The sequence below is a fragment of the Sinohyriopsis cumingii genome, chromosome 2 (assembly GCF_028554795.1).
Source record: "Sinohyriopsis cumingii isolate HCF-2022 chromosome 2, ASM2855479v2, whole genome shotgun sequence".
NCBI lineage: Eukaryota > Metazoa > Mollusca > Bivalvia > Unionida > Unionidae > Sinohyriopsis > Sinohyriopsis cumingii.
In genome coordinates this window covers 23,507,538-23,528,729 of record NC_142962.1, presented here as the reverse complement: position 1 = coordinate 23,528,729, position 21,192 = coordinate 23,507,538, and the positions used below count along the sequence as shown (strand labels likewise).

Below are 21,192 nucleotides of genomic sequence, written 5' to 3'. Positions count from 1 at the left end.
ACTTCACATGCCTTCAAGCCAGAACTTCTTTATCAATTGTTATAACTTCACATAATGCATTCAAGCCAGGACTTCTTCATCAATTGTTATAACTTGACATAAAAATGGTTAAAATTATACAGTTCCCAATAACATTATCTTGAGGAAACCAAACTGCTGAAAGAATTTCCTCTGGGTGTATAAACAGCTGTACTTATAAACAATTCTGGTTTTAAAAAATATAAATATACATGATGAACATCCATATTATACAGTCTACCATGTTGAGCAAAATTGGTTCATGATGATTATTTTGCTGTGCAAATCATAATGATAACCAGTACAGATTATTATTACAAGTGACAATACATGAATTAATGAACATAAAGTATCATCCTGTTACCTTGACAATAAAGTCAAAGTATGATAAAGCAAGTTAGGTCTTGTGGCCCAGTCATTGCATCTAATCGGCCTTGTTTGGCTCAGTAGTAAAAACCAACATGTCTCACTCCCTGGGGTGGTGTGATGGGGGACAACATAACGATAAATTTTGAAATGCAGCTTATACTGAAAACCTAATATCTGTGCATGTGTGTGTTGGATTTTTAATGTACTTGAACAATGTTTCAGTCATATCACTACAATGTCTGCAGTGTGGCAGTTTATAGTGATGTCAAGCACTGGGGCATCATATCACAGACATATAGCATGATGTCCCACCCAGTCACATTATCCTGACACCAGGCCGACCAGTCCTAACACTAACCTCTTAATCCTGAGCGCCTAGAGAGGCAGCTGTAAGTACCATTTTTTTAAGTCTTTTGTATGACTTGTCCTGGGTTTGAACCCATGACCTTCAGCATCTGAGGCGGACACTCTAACTACTAGGCCATCGGTGTGGTCTCCTAATATATGTAAGCTGGGCCAGTGCAAGCTATGTGCAAGCAGTGTGCTTGCACAGGAAGACGTTTTCAGAGAGGTACCAACTCATAGATGAAACGGGATGAAAAATCAGACAAAGGAGCTAAAATGAAACAAATCTTTGTTCTTTTCTTCATCTGGAAATCTTTTTATCTAGTCGTAACTTACATCAATTTCTTACGAGCTTTCTTATTGGCAAATATTTTAATGATGGGGGTGGGGGCACAAAATGTCTTATAGGATTATATATGGTCATAGTAGGAAGTAGTGAGACACCAAAAGCTTTAGTACTATTTAGGTAAATGTAATACAAATATAATTAATGTAGAACTAGGTTACAGTGAAATGTAATAAATTAAGGAAAGAATGCATTAATATTCTTTCTGACCTATTTAATGACATGTTCATATCTTTCAACTTACTGAATTATATGTTCATATCTTCTTACCTGTTTAATGATATGTTCATATCTTTTCAAGATCTGTTGTAGCTTCCAGTCACAACTGACACTGGCTTCAGAAAGCTGACCTGGTCCATGGAGATTAATCCGTATACGGTAATGTTGGTTCTGTGGTCAAAAACAAAGGGAAAAAGGTGAAAATTTCAGCCATAAATCTACAGCAAATCAACACTTGGGTTTATTTTGTAATTATCCATTGTATCCTTAAAGTTCCATTACATTCAGTACTACACACCTCAACCCTAATATGGAGGGTGAAATAAAGTACTTAATCATTATCCATACTGAGTATAATAAAGCACCAAACCGTTATCCATACTGGGTATTTATAATAACATTTATAATAAAGTACTAAACCATTATCCATACTGGGTATAATAAAGATCTAAACCATTATCCATACTGGGTATAATAAAATACTAAACCATTATCCATACTGGGTATTTATAATAACATTTATAATAGAGTACTAAACCATTATCCATACTGGGTATAATTAAGTACTAAATCATTATACATACTGGGTATAATAAAGTACTAAACCATTATCCATACTGGGTATTTATAATAACATTCATAATAGAGTACTAAACCATTATCCATACTGGGTATAATTAAGTACTAAATCATTATACATACTGGGTATAATTAAGTACTAAACCATTATCCATACCGAGTATAATAAAGTACTTAACATTATGCATACTGGGTATTTATAATAACATTTATAATAAAGTACTAAACCATTATCCATACTGGGTATAATAAAATACTAAACCATTATCCATACTGGGTATAATAAAATACTAAACCACTATCCATACTGGGTATAATAAAATACTAAACCATTATCCAAACTGGGTATAATAAAACACTAAACCATTATACATACTGGGTACTTACATTCATTACACTACATGTATAATTCAAAGTTTGAAGTCTCAATCTCTCTCATCTTGTGTACAAGAACGTACGTATCAATAAAACTGCATGGAAAAATGCACCTTTCACATAACTGCCATACATTCTTTGAAATGTCTGGGTATGGTCAAATACTCTATTTCCATTACAGTCCAGGTCATTTTATCCAATCACATACAGACAGAAAAACAATACTTGATCTTTTAGATGAAAATGACTTTAAACATAAATCTGCCATACATACAATCAAAAGCTTGAATCTGCCTTCCAATACAGAGCTTGAACTTCTATATATACAGTAAAACAGTGAATAACATGATTTTGGAATGTAAAGCATGTATTTGTCATGTGTGTGGGCAATATACTGGGATAAATATTTCCAATATTCTACGTCCATCCAATCAGCTCTATATCATTTTTGCAGCATACTTATGATTGACAGTATATAATGTCATGTGGGCAATACCAGCATTCCTCTGACTGTCAATATGTCATGTGGGCAATACCAGCATTCCTCAGACTGTCAATATGTCATGTGGGCAATACCAGCATTCCTCTGACTGTCAATATGTATCATGCAGGCAATATCAGCATTCCTTTGACTGACAACATATAATGTCATGAAGGCAATATCGGCATTCCTTTGACTGACAATATATGTCATGAAAGCAATATCAGCATATTTGTGTGTGTGTGTGTGTGTGTCTGTGATTTGGATTTTTAAAATAGCTTTAAAAAAAATTCAGTCATATTGCTACAATGTCTGTGGTGTGGCAGTTTACATTAATGCCTAGCACTGGAGCATTCAGCTACAGACATGAAGTATCCTCTCCCACCCAGTCACATTAACCCGACACCAGGCCTACCAGTCCTAACCTCTTAATGCTGAGTGCCAAGCAAGGCAGCTGCAAGTACAGTACCATTTTTGCAAGTCTCTGGTTTGACTTGGCTGGTGTTTGAACCAAAGACCTCTCCCATCAGAGGCAGATGTTATAACCACATAGACCACATCATACTTATGACTGACAATATATAATGTCCTGTGTACAATATACCATGGCAAGTATTTCCCGTATTCTATGTCTATCCAATCGGCTTTATATCATTTCCTCAGTATACTTATGTGATACAAAATTAAGGATATACTGACTTCAATAAAACTGCAAATATGGCACGGCTATTAAAATTTTCTGAAGAGTTCTAGATACACAGCACATCTGCATCTTTTATGCAAATAACAAAACAAAACATATATCTGTTCAAATTATCCAAAACTATTTAATATTAAAGCAATGAGTCTAAAGTTTTCAGAATAAAGTTCATGCCATATGCAAAGTCCAGGTTTAATGAAGGCACATTCAATCAAAATAAACAATAATATTAGGAAATGTTCTGATATTCCATGCAAATTCTAAATAATAGCACTTGATAACTGAGAGGACTCACTCAAATGGAGGTATAATATTAAACAATGTGAGCTGAATTAGTCTGGAAAACCAAATTGCTAGAACCATTCTAAAACCTGAATTATACTATACCAACAAGTTGTTGGAACCATTCTAAAACCTGAATTAGTCCAGACCACCAGTTGTTGGAACCATTCTAAAACATGGATTACTGGTAGTGTGTGTGCGTGAATAATGAAGATATTAAGCATTGGCAATTCAAAGTTTATACATAATGAAGATCATAACCATTGGCAATTCAAAGTTTATACATAATGAAGATCATAACCATTGGCAATTCAAAGTTTATACATAATGAAGATCATAACCATTGGCAATTCAAAGTTTATACATAATGAAGATCATAACCATTGGCAATTCAAAGTTTATACATAATGAAGATCATAACCATTGGCAATTCAAAGTTTATACATAACGAAGATCATAACCATTGGCAATTCAAAGTTTATACATAACGAAGATCATAACCATTGGCAATTCAAAGTTTATACATAATGAAGATCATAATCATTGGCAATTCAAAGTTTATACATAACGAAGATCATAACCATTGGCAATTCAAAGTTTATACATAATGAAGATCATAATCATTGGCAATTCAAAGTTTATACATAATGAAGATCATAATCCTTGGTAATTCAAAGTTTATATATAATGAAGATCATAACCATTGGCAATTCAAAGTTTATACATAACGAAGATCATAACCATTGGCAATTCAAAGTTTATACATAATGAAGATCATAATCATTGGCAATTCAAAGTTTATACATAACGAAGATCATAACCATTGGCAATTCAAAGTTTATACATAACGAAGATCATAACCATTGGCAATTCAAAGTTTATACATAATGAAGATCATAACCATTGGCAATTCAAAGTTTATACATAACGAAGATCATAACCATTGGCAATTCAAAGTTTATACATAACGAAGATCATAACCATTGGCAATTCAAAGTTTATATGTAATGAAAATCTTAAGCATTGGCAATTCAAAGTTTATACATAATGAAGATCATAACCATTGGCAATTCAAAGTTTATACATAATGAAGATCATAACCATTGGCAATTCAAAGTATGTACATAATGAAGATCATAATCCTTGGTAATTCAAAGTTTATATATAATGAAGATCTTAAGTATTGGCAATTCAATGTTCATACATAATGAAGATCATAACCATTGGCAATTCAAAGTTTATATATAATTAAGATCATAAGCAAAGTCTAAGTCAGCTGGATTGTTAATTTCCCAATATATTTGTTAATTTCCCCTTCCAATCTAATTCTAGTCCATTCCTAAACTTCACACATACTTGACATGTGAGTCTTGATGCAACTTTGCAATGACATTTTAGTCTTAACACAACTTTGATATCACATGTGATTCTTGATACAATTTTACTATGAGTCTTGATACAACTTTGTTATGACATGAGTGTTGATGCAACTTTGCTATGACACATGCCTTGATACAACTTTACTATGACATTTTAGTCCTAATACAACTCTGCTATGACATGCAAGTCTTGATGCAACTTTGCTATAACATATGAGTCTTGATACAACCTTGCTTTGACATGTAACTCTTCATATAGGTTTTCTATGATGTGAGTCTTGATACAACTTTGTTATGACACGAGTCTTGATGCAACTTTGCCATGACATGTCAGACTTGATGCAAATTTGCTATGAAATGTTAGTCTTGACACAACTTTGCTATCACTTGTGAGTCTTGACACAACTTTGCTATGATATGTGAGTATTGATATGGCTTTGCTATGATATGAGTCTTGATACAACTTTGCTATGGCATGTGTCTTGATACAACTTTGCAATGACATTTTTTGTCTTGACACAACTTTGCTATGACATGTGAGTATTGATACAGCTTTGCTACGATGTGAGTCTTGATACAACTTTGCTATGATGTGAGTCTTGATACAAACATGCTTTGACATGTAAGTCTTGATGCAACTATGTCAAGACCATGAATCCTGCCACAACTTTGCTATGTAATACAAACAAGCATTGATGCAATATCGTTATAATATACCCTCTAAATTCTACTAAAAGATTTATCAGAGAAATGCAATTGCAAGCTTACATATTCTTCTTTCCTCCTGGAAATTTTAATTCTTGTAATTCACCATGAACACCAAAATTTGGTAGATCTGATGGTGTACCACTATAGTTCACACTGAATACCAAACTTTGATAAATCTCTTACACCAATTTTTGGTAAACCTCATGGTAAACCATCATAATTCACACTTAATACCAAACGTTGGTAAATCTCATGGCAAACCATCATAATTAATGCTGAATACCAAATTTTGGTGTGAGTGTATGTGTGTGATTAAGATTTTTAACGTAGCTTTAACAATTTTTCAGACATATCACTATGATGTCTGCAGTGTGGCAGTTTATAGCAATGTCTAGCACTGGGGCATCATATCACAGACATGTAGCATGATGTCCCATCCAGTGACATTATCATGACACCAGGCCGACTAGTCCTAACACTAACCTCTTAATGCTGAGCACCTAGCAAGGCAGCTGTTAGTACCATTTTTGTAAGTCTTTGGTATGACTCAGCCAGGGTTTGAACCCATGACCTCCCGCTTCTGAGGCAGATGCTCGAAAAACTAGGCTACTGAAGCAGTCTCAAATTTTGGTAAATCACATGATAAACCATCATAATTCACACTGAACACCAAAGAAACTTTGATAAATCTCATAATTCAAGCTGAATACCAAACTTTGGTGAATCTCATGGTGAACCATCATAATTCACACTGAACACCAAACTTTGGTAAATCACATGGCAAACCATCATAATTCACACTGAACACCAAACTTTGGTAAATCACATGGTAAACCATCATAATTCACACTGAACACCAAACTTTGGTAGATCTAATGGTGTAACACTATAGTTCACACTGAATACCAAACATTGGTAAATCACATAGCAAAACGTCATAGTTAACACATTAACCCCTGGGTTTTTTGGTCGTTTTTGCCTGAAATTCGAGTAGGAAACACATTTTGAAAGTTATTTCTGAATACATCCTAATACATCAACTTCCAGGTGATTTTCCCAATAACCTAATGCCTATGGTTTTCACTGGCTATTTGGATCGCGCATGAGCAAAAGGGTAAAAGTTAGAATTTTAAATTTTTTTTTTTCTTAATGGCCCCTTTTTTTTTTTTTTTGCTTAATGAACCCATTTTTTTTATATCGAGACCACTCCTTATTCCAAATGCCTATCTTATCCTACTTTCTGCAAAGGTTCATCTGTCTGTTTGCAGTTCATACCGGTCTGCCTTAGATCTGAAACCAAACTTTGGTGAATCTCATGGTAAACCATCATAATTCACACTGAACACCAATCTTTGGTAAATCTCATAATTCACACTGGATGCGAAACTTTGGTAAATCTCATGATGTACCATCATAATTCACACTGAATACCAAACTTTGGTAAATCTCATAATTCAAGCTGAATACCAAACTTTGGTAAATCTCATGATGTACCATCATAATTCACACTGAACACCAATCTTTGGTAAATCTCATAATTCACACTGAATACCAAACTTTGGTATATCTCATGATGTACCATCATAATTCACACTGAATACTAAACTTTGGTAAATCTCATGGTATACCAACTTAATTCACACTGAATGCCAAACTTTGGTAAATCTCAAGGTGTACCATCATAACTCACACTGAACACCAAACTCTGGTAAATCTCATAATTCATGCTGAGTACTAAACTTTGGTAAATCCCATGGTAAACCATCACTGTTCACACTAAACACCAAACTTTGCTAAATCCCATGTTAAACCATCATAATTCAAGCTGAATATAAAACTTTGGTATACCATCATAGTTCACAATGAACACCAAACTTTGCTAAATCTCATAATTCTAGCTGAATATCAAACTCTGTAGACCATCAAGCTGAATACCTAACTAAACCATCATAATTCATGCTCAATACAAAACTTTGGTAAATCTCTTGGTAAACCATTATAATTCACACTGAATACCATGCTTTGGTAAATCTCATGGTGTACCATCATAATTGAAACTGAAAATCAAACTTTGGTAAATCTCATTGTGTCATTGTGTACCATCATAATTCACATTGAACACCAAACTTTGGTAAATCTCATGGTAAACCATCATAATTCACACTGAACACCAAACTTTGATAGATCTAATGGTGTAACACTATAGTTCACACTGAATACCAAACACTGGTTAATCACATAGTAAAACATCATAGTTAACACATTAACCCCTGGGTTTTTTGGGTCATTTTTGCCTGAAATTCGAGTAGGAAACACATTTTGAAAGTTATTTCTGAATACATCCTAATACATCAACTTCCAGGCGATTTTCCCAATAACCTAATGCCTATCGTTAGAAATTTTTTTAATTTTTTTTTTTGCTTAACGGACTTTTTTTTTTTTTGCTTAATGAACTCATTATTTTCATTTCGAGACCACTCCTTATTCCAAATGCCCATCTTATCCTACTTTTTGCAAATGTTCATCTGTCTGTTTGCAGTTCATACCGGTCTGCCTTAGATCTGAAACCAAAAAGTCTAAAATCTGGACACAAAATCGGATTCTGGCCATGGGTGAATTTCGGGTGGAACAAAAAATTGGGTCCCAAAAATAAGGTTTTTCCCTCTGTATTTTGTAGTGCAGCTAGAACTTCCAGATTATTTGGCATCAATGTAGAATTACATCTGTCTACCTTTCTAAATACCACCCACTTTAGTGTATCATACATGACCTTGATGCTACAGAGCTCGGCAGTAGGCTACTACCTCCTGCCACATAAACTCGTTGCCAGGGGTTAATGTGTTAACACTGAATACAAAACTTTGGTGCATCTCATGGTAAACCATCATAATTCACACTGAACACCAAACTTTGGTAAATCTCATAATTCACACTGGATGCGAAACTTTGGTATATCTCATGATGTACCATCATAATTCACACTGAATACTAAACTTTGGTAAATCTCATGGTATACCATCATAATTCACACTGAATACCAAACTTTGGTAAATCTCAAGGTGTACCATCATAATTCACACTGAATACTAAACTTTGGTATATCTCATGATGTACCATCATAATTCACACTGAATACTAAACTTTGGTAAATCTCATGGTATACCATTATAATTCACACTGAATACTAAACTTTGGTAAATCTCATGATGTACCATCATAATTCACACTGAATACCAAACTTTGGTATATCTCATGATGTACCATCATAATTCACACTGAATACTAAACTTTGGTATATCTCATGATGTACCATCATAATTCACACTGAATACTAAACTTTGGTAAATCTCATGGTATACCGTCATAATTCACACTGAATACCAAACTTTGGTAAATCTCATGGTATACCATCATAATTCACACTGAATGCCAAACTTTCGTAAATCTCAAGGTGTACCATCATAATTCACACTGAACACCAAACTTTGGTAAATCTCATAATTCACGCTGAGTACTAAACTTTGGTAAATCCCATGGTAAACCATCATTGTTCACACTGAACACCAAACTTTGCTAAATCTCATAATTCTAGCTGAATATCAAACTTTGGTAAATCCCATGGTAAACCATCATAATTCAAGCTGAATATAAAACTTTGGTAAATCTCAGAGTGTACCATCATAATACCAAACTAAACCATCATAATCCACACTCAATACAAAACTTTGGTAAATCTCTTGGTAGACCATCATAATTCACACTAAATACCAAACTTCGGTAAATCTCATGTTCTACCATCATAATTGAAACTGAACACCAAACTTTGGTAGATCTAATGGTGTACCACTATAGTTCACAGTGAATATTAAACTTCAGTAATTCTCACTGTGTACCATCACAATTCACACTGAATACCAGACTTTGGTAAACCTCATGGTGTACCATCATAATTCACACTGAATACCAAACTTTGGTAAACCTCATGGTGTACCATCACAATTCACACTGAATACCAAACTTTGGTAAACTTCATGGTGTACAATCATAATTCACACTGAATACCAAAGCAAAGGAGAAAGAATGGCCAACAATATACAAAATGTGTAAATATGTCCATTCATTGGATCAGATGGGGAGCTAAACAACTCTCAACCTCTTTCACCAAACTTTATGACACATAAAACAAGTATTGTTCTGATTCTCTTTTGTTAGTTTAGTGCTTTACTTGGAAGTATGACAAGCCACATTGTTGTTTACTCTAAAAACAAGAGTCCCTCAATGAGACTGATGGTGTACTGGCTGAAAAGAATTTAAAGGAACTGAAGATATGACCATTTCTTCATTTTAACTGCTGAGCACTGAAACCAACTTTTTCATTCTTAAGATAGAATTTTAGAACCAACTAAACATGGAAGAGGTCTTCTGGTGAAAATCCAATACTAATATGATCATCCATCCTGGAGTAGAAAAATAAGATTTTCAAAATGGCCATCCTGGTGGCCATGGTGGAGATCAGATCATCACCATTTTAATTTAGGACTAACCAAATGTATGTACCATAAGAAGTCTTCTGGAGGAAACTCCATGTCATTATGACTTCCAACTGAGGAGCAGTGATAATAAGATTCTCAAAATAGCAGCCATTGTGGACATTAGGACCAACTAGACAACTAGTCTTCTTGTGAACGTCACATGTCAATACGATATTCCATTCAGGAGGCATATCAATATGGCTTTCCATTCAGGACACATCACAACAATATTTTGAAGATGTCTGCAGTGCCAGTATATTGCACACAAGTTTTATCATTGTGATAGTGTTATGTATATTTAATTTGTCTTTCATGATTAACATTTGTCCATAAATGAGAGAGTTTGGGCTTACATGAATGGTTTGTAGGGCAAATATGTTTAATTGGTTTTAAGTTCTAGATACAGCCTTGATTCTGACCCTAGAAGATTCCAGAAACAAATTTTGTTTACAGTTTGATGGAAATTTCCATTAAGATTACTCTCATCCTGGTCTTCTTATTGTGACTTAGGTTTTTACATTAGAGTTGTTTGTATTAGAATTACTTATTCCTACTTTAAGACCTGACTAGTAGAATCATTTTTTTTTAGTTGTGTGCAGTTTTAATTTGAGGGTTTATTTAAATTATTCACTGGAACTACAAAGTGCTCAATAATACTTTCAGACCTTATCACTATTTTGGGATTATTGTGAATTCATTTCAAGGCATTCTGGATTATATTATTGTGATACATCCAGTATGTAAGCACATCAACACTATTCCAAGCTACTGGTACATAGGTACTTTTAAGATCTGAATTTATTCAAAACACAACTGGAATTCATTCAGAATATTCAATACTTCTGGACTTATGATAGAACTTTTGGGACTATTTGGGATTTAATTCATAATACTGTAAGTTCTTTTAAAATTTTCACTTCGTGTTCAAGAGAAATAATCTATTTGTTGAATTTTACAAAACTTTTGGTTTCACTCTTTTCTGTTACTTAGTTTAAAGCCACAGAGTCATAACAATATGATCTTCCGTTCTCTGTTCATCAAAAGTTGCAGTAACAAGATTTTCAAGATGGCTGCTATACTGGACTTCATATCAGTTTAAAAGAAAGTTTAAAGAAGTTTATTTCTCATCAATTTTAGCAGTGAGTTTTGATCAAAACAATGTCTGACGACTCAGCAGAAGCTACTTCTGACTTGGATGATTAAACTTCAAAAATAGCAAAAGCATGAGTAGGGTATTGTCTGCATCAATGGTTTATTCTGTCAGCAAAGAATCACAAATACTTTTTCATTTCTAATTAACCATCTCAAAATTCAAAACTGTGTTTGAAAACAAGAACAGATATTTGTACATATATATGGATTTACTAATGAAAATCTGACACGTCTGGTTTATGTAACATTTGTCAGTTTCAGCTAGTGTCATTGCTCACTTTTCAATGATCTGTACACTCTACATCCATTAAGATTGAACAGTATGGTTACTATAAGTCTATTCAGCAAGACCAGTAATTTTGACTAGTGACATTGCTTACATTTCAATGACATGTATACTCAACATCCATTAAGCATGAACAGTAGTTCTGACTAGTGCCATAGCCTACCATACTGTATACTCTACATCCATTAGGCATGTACAGTACAGTTCCTCTATGTCCATTAAACCTGTACAGTACAGTTTTAACTAAAGACATTACCTTACTTTTCAATAACTTGTATACTCTACATCCATTAAGACTGTACAGTAGTTTTGACTAGTGCCATTGCTTACCTTTCAATGATCTGTATAATCTACATCTGTTAAACCTGTACAGTAGTTTTGACTAGTGCTATTGCTTACCTTTCAATGATCTGTGTATTCTACATCTACGTCCATTAAACCTGTACAGTAGTTTTGATTAGTACCATTGCTTACCTTTCAATGACCTGTATAATCTACATCCAATAAGACTGTACAGTAGTTTTGACTAGTGCCATTGCTTACCTTCCAATGACCTGTATAATCTACATCCAATAAGACTGTACAGTAGTTTTGACTAGTGCCATTGCTTACCTTTCAATGATCTGTATACTCTACATCCATTAAGTCTGTACAGAAGAGTTACTCTATGTCCAATAAACCTGTACAGTACAGTTTGATTAATGTCACTGCTTACCTTTCAATGACCTGTATACTCTATATCAATTAAGCCTCTATAGGACAGTTTTGACTAGTCCCATTACTTATTTTCCAATGACCTATACAGTCTACACCCATTAAAAGCATATACAGTAGTTTTGTAGTACCACTGCTTACTTTTCAATAATCTGAATACTTTAGATCCATTAAGCTTGTACAGTACAGTTCTGACTAGTGAGATAGCTTACCATTCAATGACCTGTATACTCTACATCCATTAGGTCTGTACAATACTGTTACTCTATGTCCATTAATTATGTACAGTTCAGCTTTAACTATAAACATAGTTACCTTTCAATGGCCTGTACAATCTACACCCATTAAGCCTGTACAGCACAATTACTTCATGTTCATTAAGCCTATACAGTATAGTTTTGACTAATGCCACAGCTTACTTTTAAATTACATGTACACTCTAAATCCACTAAGCAAGTACAGTACAATTTTCGACTAGTACCAGTGCTAACCTTTTAATGGTCTGTATATTCTACATCCATTAAGCCTGTACAGTACAGATAATATATGTCCAATAACCTGTACAGTAACAATAATAACAATAATAATAATAATGATAATAATAATAATGCTTTATTTATGGAGGGTGACTCATTAGTCAAGAACTATTCTCCCTTGAGGCCCTCTTAAGGAGAGTGTAACAATGCACATTATATGAAGATAGCAATAATTACTTTTTTATTTTAACATGTTTAGTATTAAAATACTAAATTCCGTTATCTATTAGAAACACATACATGCTCATGATATCTTTTCTTAAATACTCTAATATTTTCAACAGATTTTACATGTAGTGGAAGCTTATTCCATAGAACTGTACCAGAGTATTGAAAACTCTTTTTAAATTGCTCTATTCTTGGTCTTGGTATTAGAAGGTTTCCATGTGATATTGATCTCAACTGGTATTGTGTTGAAAAAGGCCTGAATAAGTCCTGAAGATACTATGGTGAAGTTCCATGTAGACATTTATATAAAAGAACTGACTTGTGAAAATCTATCCTGTCATATATTGTGAACCATTTGAGTTCTGTAAATAATGCTTTTGAATGATGAACAATACATGCATCTAAAATTACACGAGCTGCTCATTTTTGAAATTTATAAATCCCGTCAAGCTCAGATTTAGCAGCTTCCCCATACATCAGAACAATAATCCACTGTTGGAAGAATATATGACTTGTAGTACAGATTGCGAGTTTCCATTGGTAAATATTTCTTGATTCTGATGAGAAAGGCAATTTTGGATGACAGTGTTTAACAAAGCTTATCAATATGGTCATTCCATAATAAATTATTATCTACAGACACACCTATAAGCCTTTCATGTTTGATATTTTCTAATGGATGATTATTTATTGCAAGAGATAGTTTGGGGTTCCCTCACTTGTGTAGCTTTTGTGATGTCCCCAAGATCATACATTTTGTTTTACCTTCATTAATTATCATCCTATTTTGTTGTGCCCAGTTTTGGACTCGAATAAGGTCTGAGTTTAATCTTGTTTGGATTTCTTCAGTATCAGAACTAGATGTATACAAGGTTGCATCATCTGCAAACAAATCTGTATTTGTGGATTCATTATTTAATGGTAGATCATTGATATAGATAAGGAAGAGGAGAGAGCCCAAAATGGAGCCTTGAAGGACCCCTGAGTGAATAGTGCGAGTTTTGAGAGCTAATATTGCCAATGCTTAATTGTTGAGACTTTTGGTTTAGGTATGATCTAAACCAGTTTAAAGAAGGATTGTCGAACCTGTAACAGTTCAACTTTTGCAGCAGGATTTCATGATCAACAAGATCAAAGGCTTTCTTGAAGTCAAGAAAAACAAACCCAGTCATATGTCCATTATCCATTTCCTTCAGCCAAAGATCAATTAATTTGGTAAGTTCTGTTTGGCACGAGTGGTACTTTCTATATCCTGATTGCCCATTATGAAATAGAGGGTATGTTTTAAAAAATTTATAGACCTGAATGGCTACATGCTTTTCAAATAGTTTTGACAATACAGGTAGAACTGATATTGGTTTGTAATTTCCTGGATCCTCCTTTTCTCCTTTAAATGAGCATGTTGAAGTAACCAACATGACTACCTGAACCAAAACTCTGAAAGTAATAAAATAAGCCAACAACTGAAATGAAATGCATTTGGGTACTGAATGAGTAGTTTAGTCACTAAAAATGTGCAAGTTTTGCATAAGTTCCAGTATACATGTATATCATAAATCATGGCCTTTATCTCTTACACAGTATACTCACTTTATCTACATCAAATATAGTTTAAATATCTCATTAAGATTTTTATTATTAAATCTTATTTTTATAAGTAATCAGAATTAAATTATACCAAGATAACTTTTTTTTAAAACTTTGTCGAAAATGAACTGAATGCATAAAAATAGCACATATTTTCAAGCCTTATTTCTATTTCTTCACTGAATAAATGTTCAGAAAATTCAACCGTTTTTGCAGAAATAATGATATTAATAATGCTCTTTTACAGAGGCTGACTCATTCTTTCAAGATATCATATTTATTGAGGCCCTCTAAGGAGAAGTGTAACAAGCTGCATCATACAAAAGATAAAATCAATTACTATTATTTTTTCATGTCTTTAGTACAATAAATACTAAATTCTACTGTAATCTATTAGTAACACATGCATAATCATGGTGTCTCTACTAAAATACTGCAATATTTTGTGCAGATTTTACATGCAGTTGACGCCTGTTCCACAGAAATGTACCGGAGTATTGGAAGCTTTTCTTCTTCATTTGTTCTGTTCTTGTTTTTGGTGGATGAAGGTTTCCATGTGATGTTGATCTCAACTTGTAAAGTGATGAATAAAGCTGAATAAGTCATGATGATACCCTGGTGCAGCTTCGTATATATATTTATGTACAAGAACTTCCTTGTGAAAGTCAATTCTTTCATATGTTATGTATATTTGATTTAATTTATATTTGATTTAATTTAATTGTTTGTCAGTTTAAAAAAAAATTATTTCATTACTTGCTACTGTAATGTAACTTTATTTAATGGAATAGAGTTCAGTTCTGACTGATTTTCTAAATTTTTTGGTACACAACTTTTTAGAGACATTGTACCAAATGCTGATCTAGTTCCTGACCTCGATTCAGAACCAGTAAGAGTTGTAGCAAACTTTTTAAAAAAATTCTTTCTCAGAGTAAGATTCATAAAGTGGAATCGAGGCCATACTTGGAGTACGTGACAAATAACATGTATCAATTAGGTTTCTCCAGAGGATTGACCCGCATCCAGTCATCTGTTTTGCATTGTAGCTAGATGTATTGTTGATGTTACTGCCTTAACACTTGAGGTGTTAAAAGTGTTTTACTTTGTGACCAGTTTTGGCCTAATTATTTTATTTTCTTCAAATTATTTGGATTTCAAGATTGTTTTCCTTGGAAATACTAGTGCTCTAAATTAATTCTTGGACAAGGACAGTTATCGAAATTTACACAGAATTCAAACACTGGAATAATATTTTCTGTGATTCAACAAAGAACTGTTGACACATCAGTATGATGCTGACCACAGCATATGTCATACCTTTCTTTTTGGATTTCATCAGGATTCGAACTCAGTTTCATTACAACTTTTCTGTTTCTACAACTTCTATTTTTTAATTATTGGATTTTTTTTGGATTTGATTCATAAAACGTAAGTTCTTTTTCTCATTTTTGACTTGTTTTTCGAGAGAAATAAATTATTTGTTAAAGTTTATAAAGCTTGTTGTCTTCACTTTTTTCTTGTTATGTTTTGTAAGAGCCTAAACACGTAACACATATATTATAAACAGTTACAGTTCTGTAAACAATGCTTTTGATGAATAATTAATTTAAAATAATGCATTCTGCCCATTTCTGAAGTTCATAAATCCTGTCAAGCTGAGATCAGGCATTGTTTCTCCCTACAACTAAAGAGTAATCCATTGTTGGAAGAAAATGTGATCTTGAGTATAGAATGCACATTTTTTAGGCAAATATTTTTTTATTCTGCTGAGTAGGACAATTTCGGATGACAGTGTTTTACAAAGCTTGTCAATATGGTCTTGCCACTGTAAATTATTTTCTACAGAAACACCTAAAAGCTTTTCATGCTTCATATTTTCTAAATGATGATTATTTATTGTTTGGGTTCCTTAACTTGTGTAGTATTTACTTTACTTTCATGAATTACCATCTTACTTTGTTGTGTCCAACTGTGAACTCTTACAACGTCTGAGCCAAATCTTGTTTGGATAACATCAGTATCAGAACTAGATGTATACAGGGTTGCATCATCTGCATCTATTTGTGGATTTATCATTTAATGGAAGATCATTAACATAAAAGCCTAACCATAGCCATGAGGGATCCCTGACTGAATAATGTGAGTTTGTGAGCTAATATTTCCTATGGTCATTTGTTGAGACCTTCAATTGGCCATTCTTTGCAGCTAAAGATCTGTTGATCTGGTGAGTTATGTTTGATATAGGTGATATTTTGTCAATCTGAATATACCCAACTGCAAGACTCAAAATAATCAAATAAAAAACTGCTAAACTACATGCTTTTCGAATAATTTTGAGAATATAGGTACTTTTTCTCCCTTATTAAAGACAGTTCTAACCTTTGCACACTCCAAAGTATCTGGAAAGTCACCACTAATTGTTCTTAAATTTATAATATTCATTTAATGACTTTGTTTTTTCTGGTACATGTACTTCAACAATTTAAGAATTCATGGACCAATACCATCCAGTCTAGAGGATTTTTTGACTTCTTGAAAATATACACAAATCTCAGCTTCAGTAACACTAACTATTAAAGATATTGATCATGAGGAATTTTAGCTCTTATAAGTGACCAAAGGACTTATAGCTCAATTGGGATGTTAGTCTGGTTCTGAACACAGTGGAGATGCCTGTGAAGAAATTATTGAACGTTTCAAGAAAAACTTGTATAGCTTGTTGTTATGTCATCATTTAGCCTTTGTCTGGAGGGGGGAAATCAGATGTTCTCTGATGAGTTCAGATCTTATACGATCTCCACAATATCTTGGTACTCTTATATTTATCAACAACCTCCTTATACTATTCTTATTTTGCCTCATCAATAAGGTATTTAACTTTATTACTCCATTTTCCACAGCTTTCCGTGTCTTTCTTTCTTTGGAATTTACCCTTAGGTGCCTAGCTAAAAATGATAAGAATTCTTTCAATGGAAGCCCCAGATCAATATGACCATCTGTTGAAGAGAAACAACAATAACAATATTTTTTAAATGGCCACCATGGCAGTCTAACATGGTGTCTGATCAACATCTAACATGGTGTCTGACCGGCACCATTTCATTTAGGACCAACTATGCATTATAAGAAATCTTGCAGTCAACCCTCCATGTCAAAATAAACATCCATTTAAGAGTATTAGTGAGAACAAAATTTTTAAAATAGACATACTGGTGGCCATATTGGATGTCTTAGAGCGCCATATTCACGTAGGGCCAACTAGATCATGTGATGAATGTGTTTGTTAAGTTTGGTGGCAAACTTCCTAGTAGTTTATGATTAGTAATATTTAATTTTTGCTAGCAGATGCCAGACACTAGATGTAGGGTGCCAAACAAAAGTCATCACATCAGCTCTTCGGGTCTATTACCAATAGAGCAAAAAAATGACAGCATAACAACTAGACAAAATAACAACTATACAAAATAACAACTAGACAAAATATAAAAATGTTCCCTCTGGACCATGAGCTGTATAACTTATCTAGTATTTAAATTAACCACCTAAACTTCTACAAATCTAATCATTTTCAGATAAAATTATGAGCTGGATCTTTTTCATTCAATCTTTTGTTTTTCTAAATCATTTCACCAATGACAGGTATCACTATCAAGTGAATTGCTAGATAATAATACTAATAATAATAATAATAATAATAATAATAATAATAATAATAATAATACTAATAATAATAATAATAATAATAATAATAATAATAATACTAATAATAATAATAATAATAATAATAATAATAATAATAATACTAATAATAATAATAACAATAATAATACTAATAATAATAATAATAATAATAATAATAATGAGGACTTTGTATAGCGCCTAATCTTTAGAAGCTCTAAGCGCTTTACAACATTAGACAACACCTATAAGATAAAAAACATATAATAATATGATTACAAAACAAACACCATGAAATTAGAAAACATTAAAAAAAACATGCTGAGAATATTTAAGGTAGGAATCATTATTAGGTCTTTAAATTTGTTCTTACAGTCAAAATAAGTGAGTTTTGAGAGCCCTCTTGAATGTGATCACTGTGTCTTTGTGTCTAAGTTCAGTGGGCAATTCATTCCACGTTGCTGGGCCCTGGTATGCAAAAGAATGGTGTCCATATGACTTTGTTTTCATAGTGGGAATAATGAGCATACGATTGTCAGAAGAGGAGCATAAGTATCTTGCTGGTGTGTACGCATGGGTGAGGTCAGATAGGTATGTTGGACTAGAGTCCGACAGTGAAACATAGCACAGAGAACAAATTTTGTGTTTGATTCTGGATCGAATCAATAGCCAGTGTAGGGTACAGAACAGTGGGGAGGTGTGCTCTGATCGTGGTACTCTAAGTATGATCTGAGCAGCTGTGTTTTGAACTTTTTGAAGTTTCTGGAGCAGATATTGCAATGAACCAGACAGAATTGAGTTAAAATAGTCCAGTCTTGAAAGTACTAATGAATACACAAGTGTTTTAGTGGCATCAACTGAAAGATATTTGTGAATTGAGCTGATGCATCTCAGCTCAAAATATGCAGCCTTGTATATGTTCATGACATGTTGGTGCAATATGAGAGTACTGTCCAGAGTAACAACTAGGTTTTGTACTGATTGTGTGAATTTAATGTTGATGTTGCTGATATTTATTGTTTGAGGTAAAGGATGTGAATGGGAAAGTCTTTGTGTAGTGATCAGAATGGCCTCAGTTTTATCATAATTCATCTCCAGCTTGTTACATGTCATCCATGATTTCACATCAGAAATGCACCTTTTTTTTTTGTTGTTGAGTTTAATTATAGTGGCATGTGCACAATTGTGCATGTGCCACTTTTATCTGACTGCACCGCAGTCTGCTAGTTGTTCCTGGGGAAGGGGATGGTGCCACCTCCCCAGGCTTTTATGGATTCAAGGAACCCTGATAGTTTGGCCTCAATCTGTGGGTCCATAAAGGTCCCTACAGTTGAATGGTTGGCTGTCATGAGTGGGAAGGAGAGCTCGGGAACAGTCCTGCTTGCTTTACATCGCTGGTTTCTTGTTGCATTTGCCTGGTGTTTCTTGCGATTTTTTTTTTTTTTCATTTTTTTTTTTTTCCTTATTCAAAATGTTCTAAAAGGAGGGGGGATGTTCTATGCTGTTTATAGAGGTTCTTAGTAGAAATCATGTATGAAGAGAGATTTTCAACGTTATAGAAATGCACCTCTCTACACCTTGGATGGTAGCATCAACTTCAGTTGGGTGGCTAGATTTGTATATTTGGGTGTCATCAGCGTACAATTCGTGAGACACTAGATGATGATCTATGACACTTGAGAGCGACTGAGTGTACAGAATGAAGAGAACAGGTCCAAGAACAGATCCCTGTGGAACACCACAACATAGATCAACTGGGCTGGAGTGTATTCCATTTGCAGACACAATTTGTGTCCTGTTGACCAAGTAGGACGTGAACCACAGTAAGGCTGTATCATGAATGACAAATACATGCTGGAGACGATGAAGTAATAAATCATAGTCTATTGTGTCACATGCTGCAGACAAATCAAGGAGGGTGAGGACTGTAATCTTTCCACTATCCAAAGCAGAGAGAATGTCATTAACTACTTTTAGAAGAGTAGTTTGAGTACTATGGCAAGGGCGATATGCAGATTGTACATTGCTAAAAAGACTGTTTGAATTTAGATGTGCAGGTTCTTGTACAGTAGTACTTGTTTGTCTATAGAATATGCACCAGTTACCAAATGGAATCAGTTATTGCACAATCATTTTACCATTTCTGTTTGTGACAAATTATTCTTTTGTTAGCTGCAAAATATAAAAAATGTTTCTTACCTTTAATGTTTAATAACTTTTAACTGCGCTTGTTATAAAAATACTGCACAGAATAAAGAGCCAGTACCTATTGTGCAGTAACTGATCAGACTCTCTATCTCTACAAGAAGAGCTGACGTAAGCAAAAAGAATTTCAAGTTATGTATTTGACACAATTTCAAAGACAAGGAAGCAGGTCCATCATCTTGAGATGTTTTTAAGATGTCACACAAAAAAGTCTGCAAGAGATAATTGATTCCTCTGACAATTGTCACCTTTTTCAATGAAGATCTGACAATTAAGTATATTTCAAGTTTAATAAACAATTGGATCATTGAAGTGGTCTCCAAAGTGGTATCAAGCTCAGTCAAACAGATCTTGGTCATATTTGAACTTACCTAAGATGCTGATTACATAACATATATTTCACATTTGATTAAAAACCTTCTCCAGAGTGGTAACGACTACATGCTGATGGACTGATGACAGACAACAGACACAAGACCACAAAGTAAGCTCATTTTGAGTTACAACCAGGTGAGCTAAAACTCAATTCAGCT

General features: G+C 33.6%; 1 protein-coding gene across 3 annotated transcripts in view; it reads right to left on the bottom strand.

The window, feature by feature from the left end:
- LOC149804470 (E3 ubiquitin-protein ligase FANCL-like) overlaps window positions 1-21,192 on the bottom strand; it is a 100,005-nt gene that overhangs the window by 56,947 nt on the left and 21,866 nt on the right. For all 3 annotated transcript variants that reach the window (XM_089940684.1, XM_089940683.1, XM_089940685.1), the window contains exon 3: window positions 1,349-1,468. In XM_089940684.1, coding sequence (XP_089796810.1) covers window positions 1,349-1,468 — 120 coding nt within the window. The remainder of the gene's footprint in view (window positions 1-1,348; window positions 1,469-21,192) is intronic.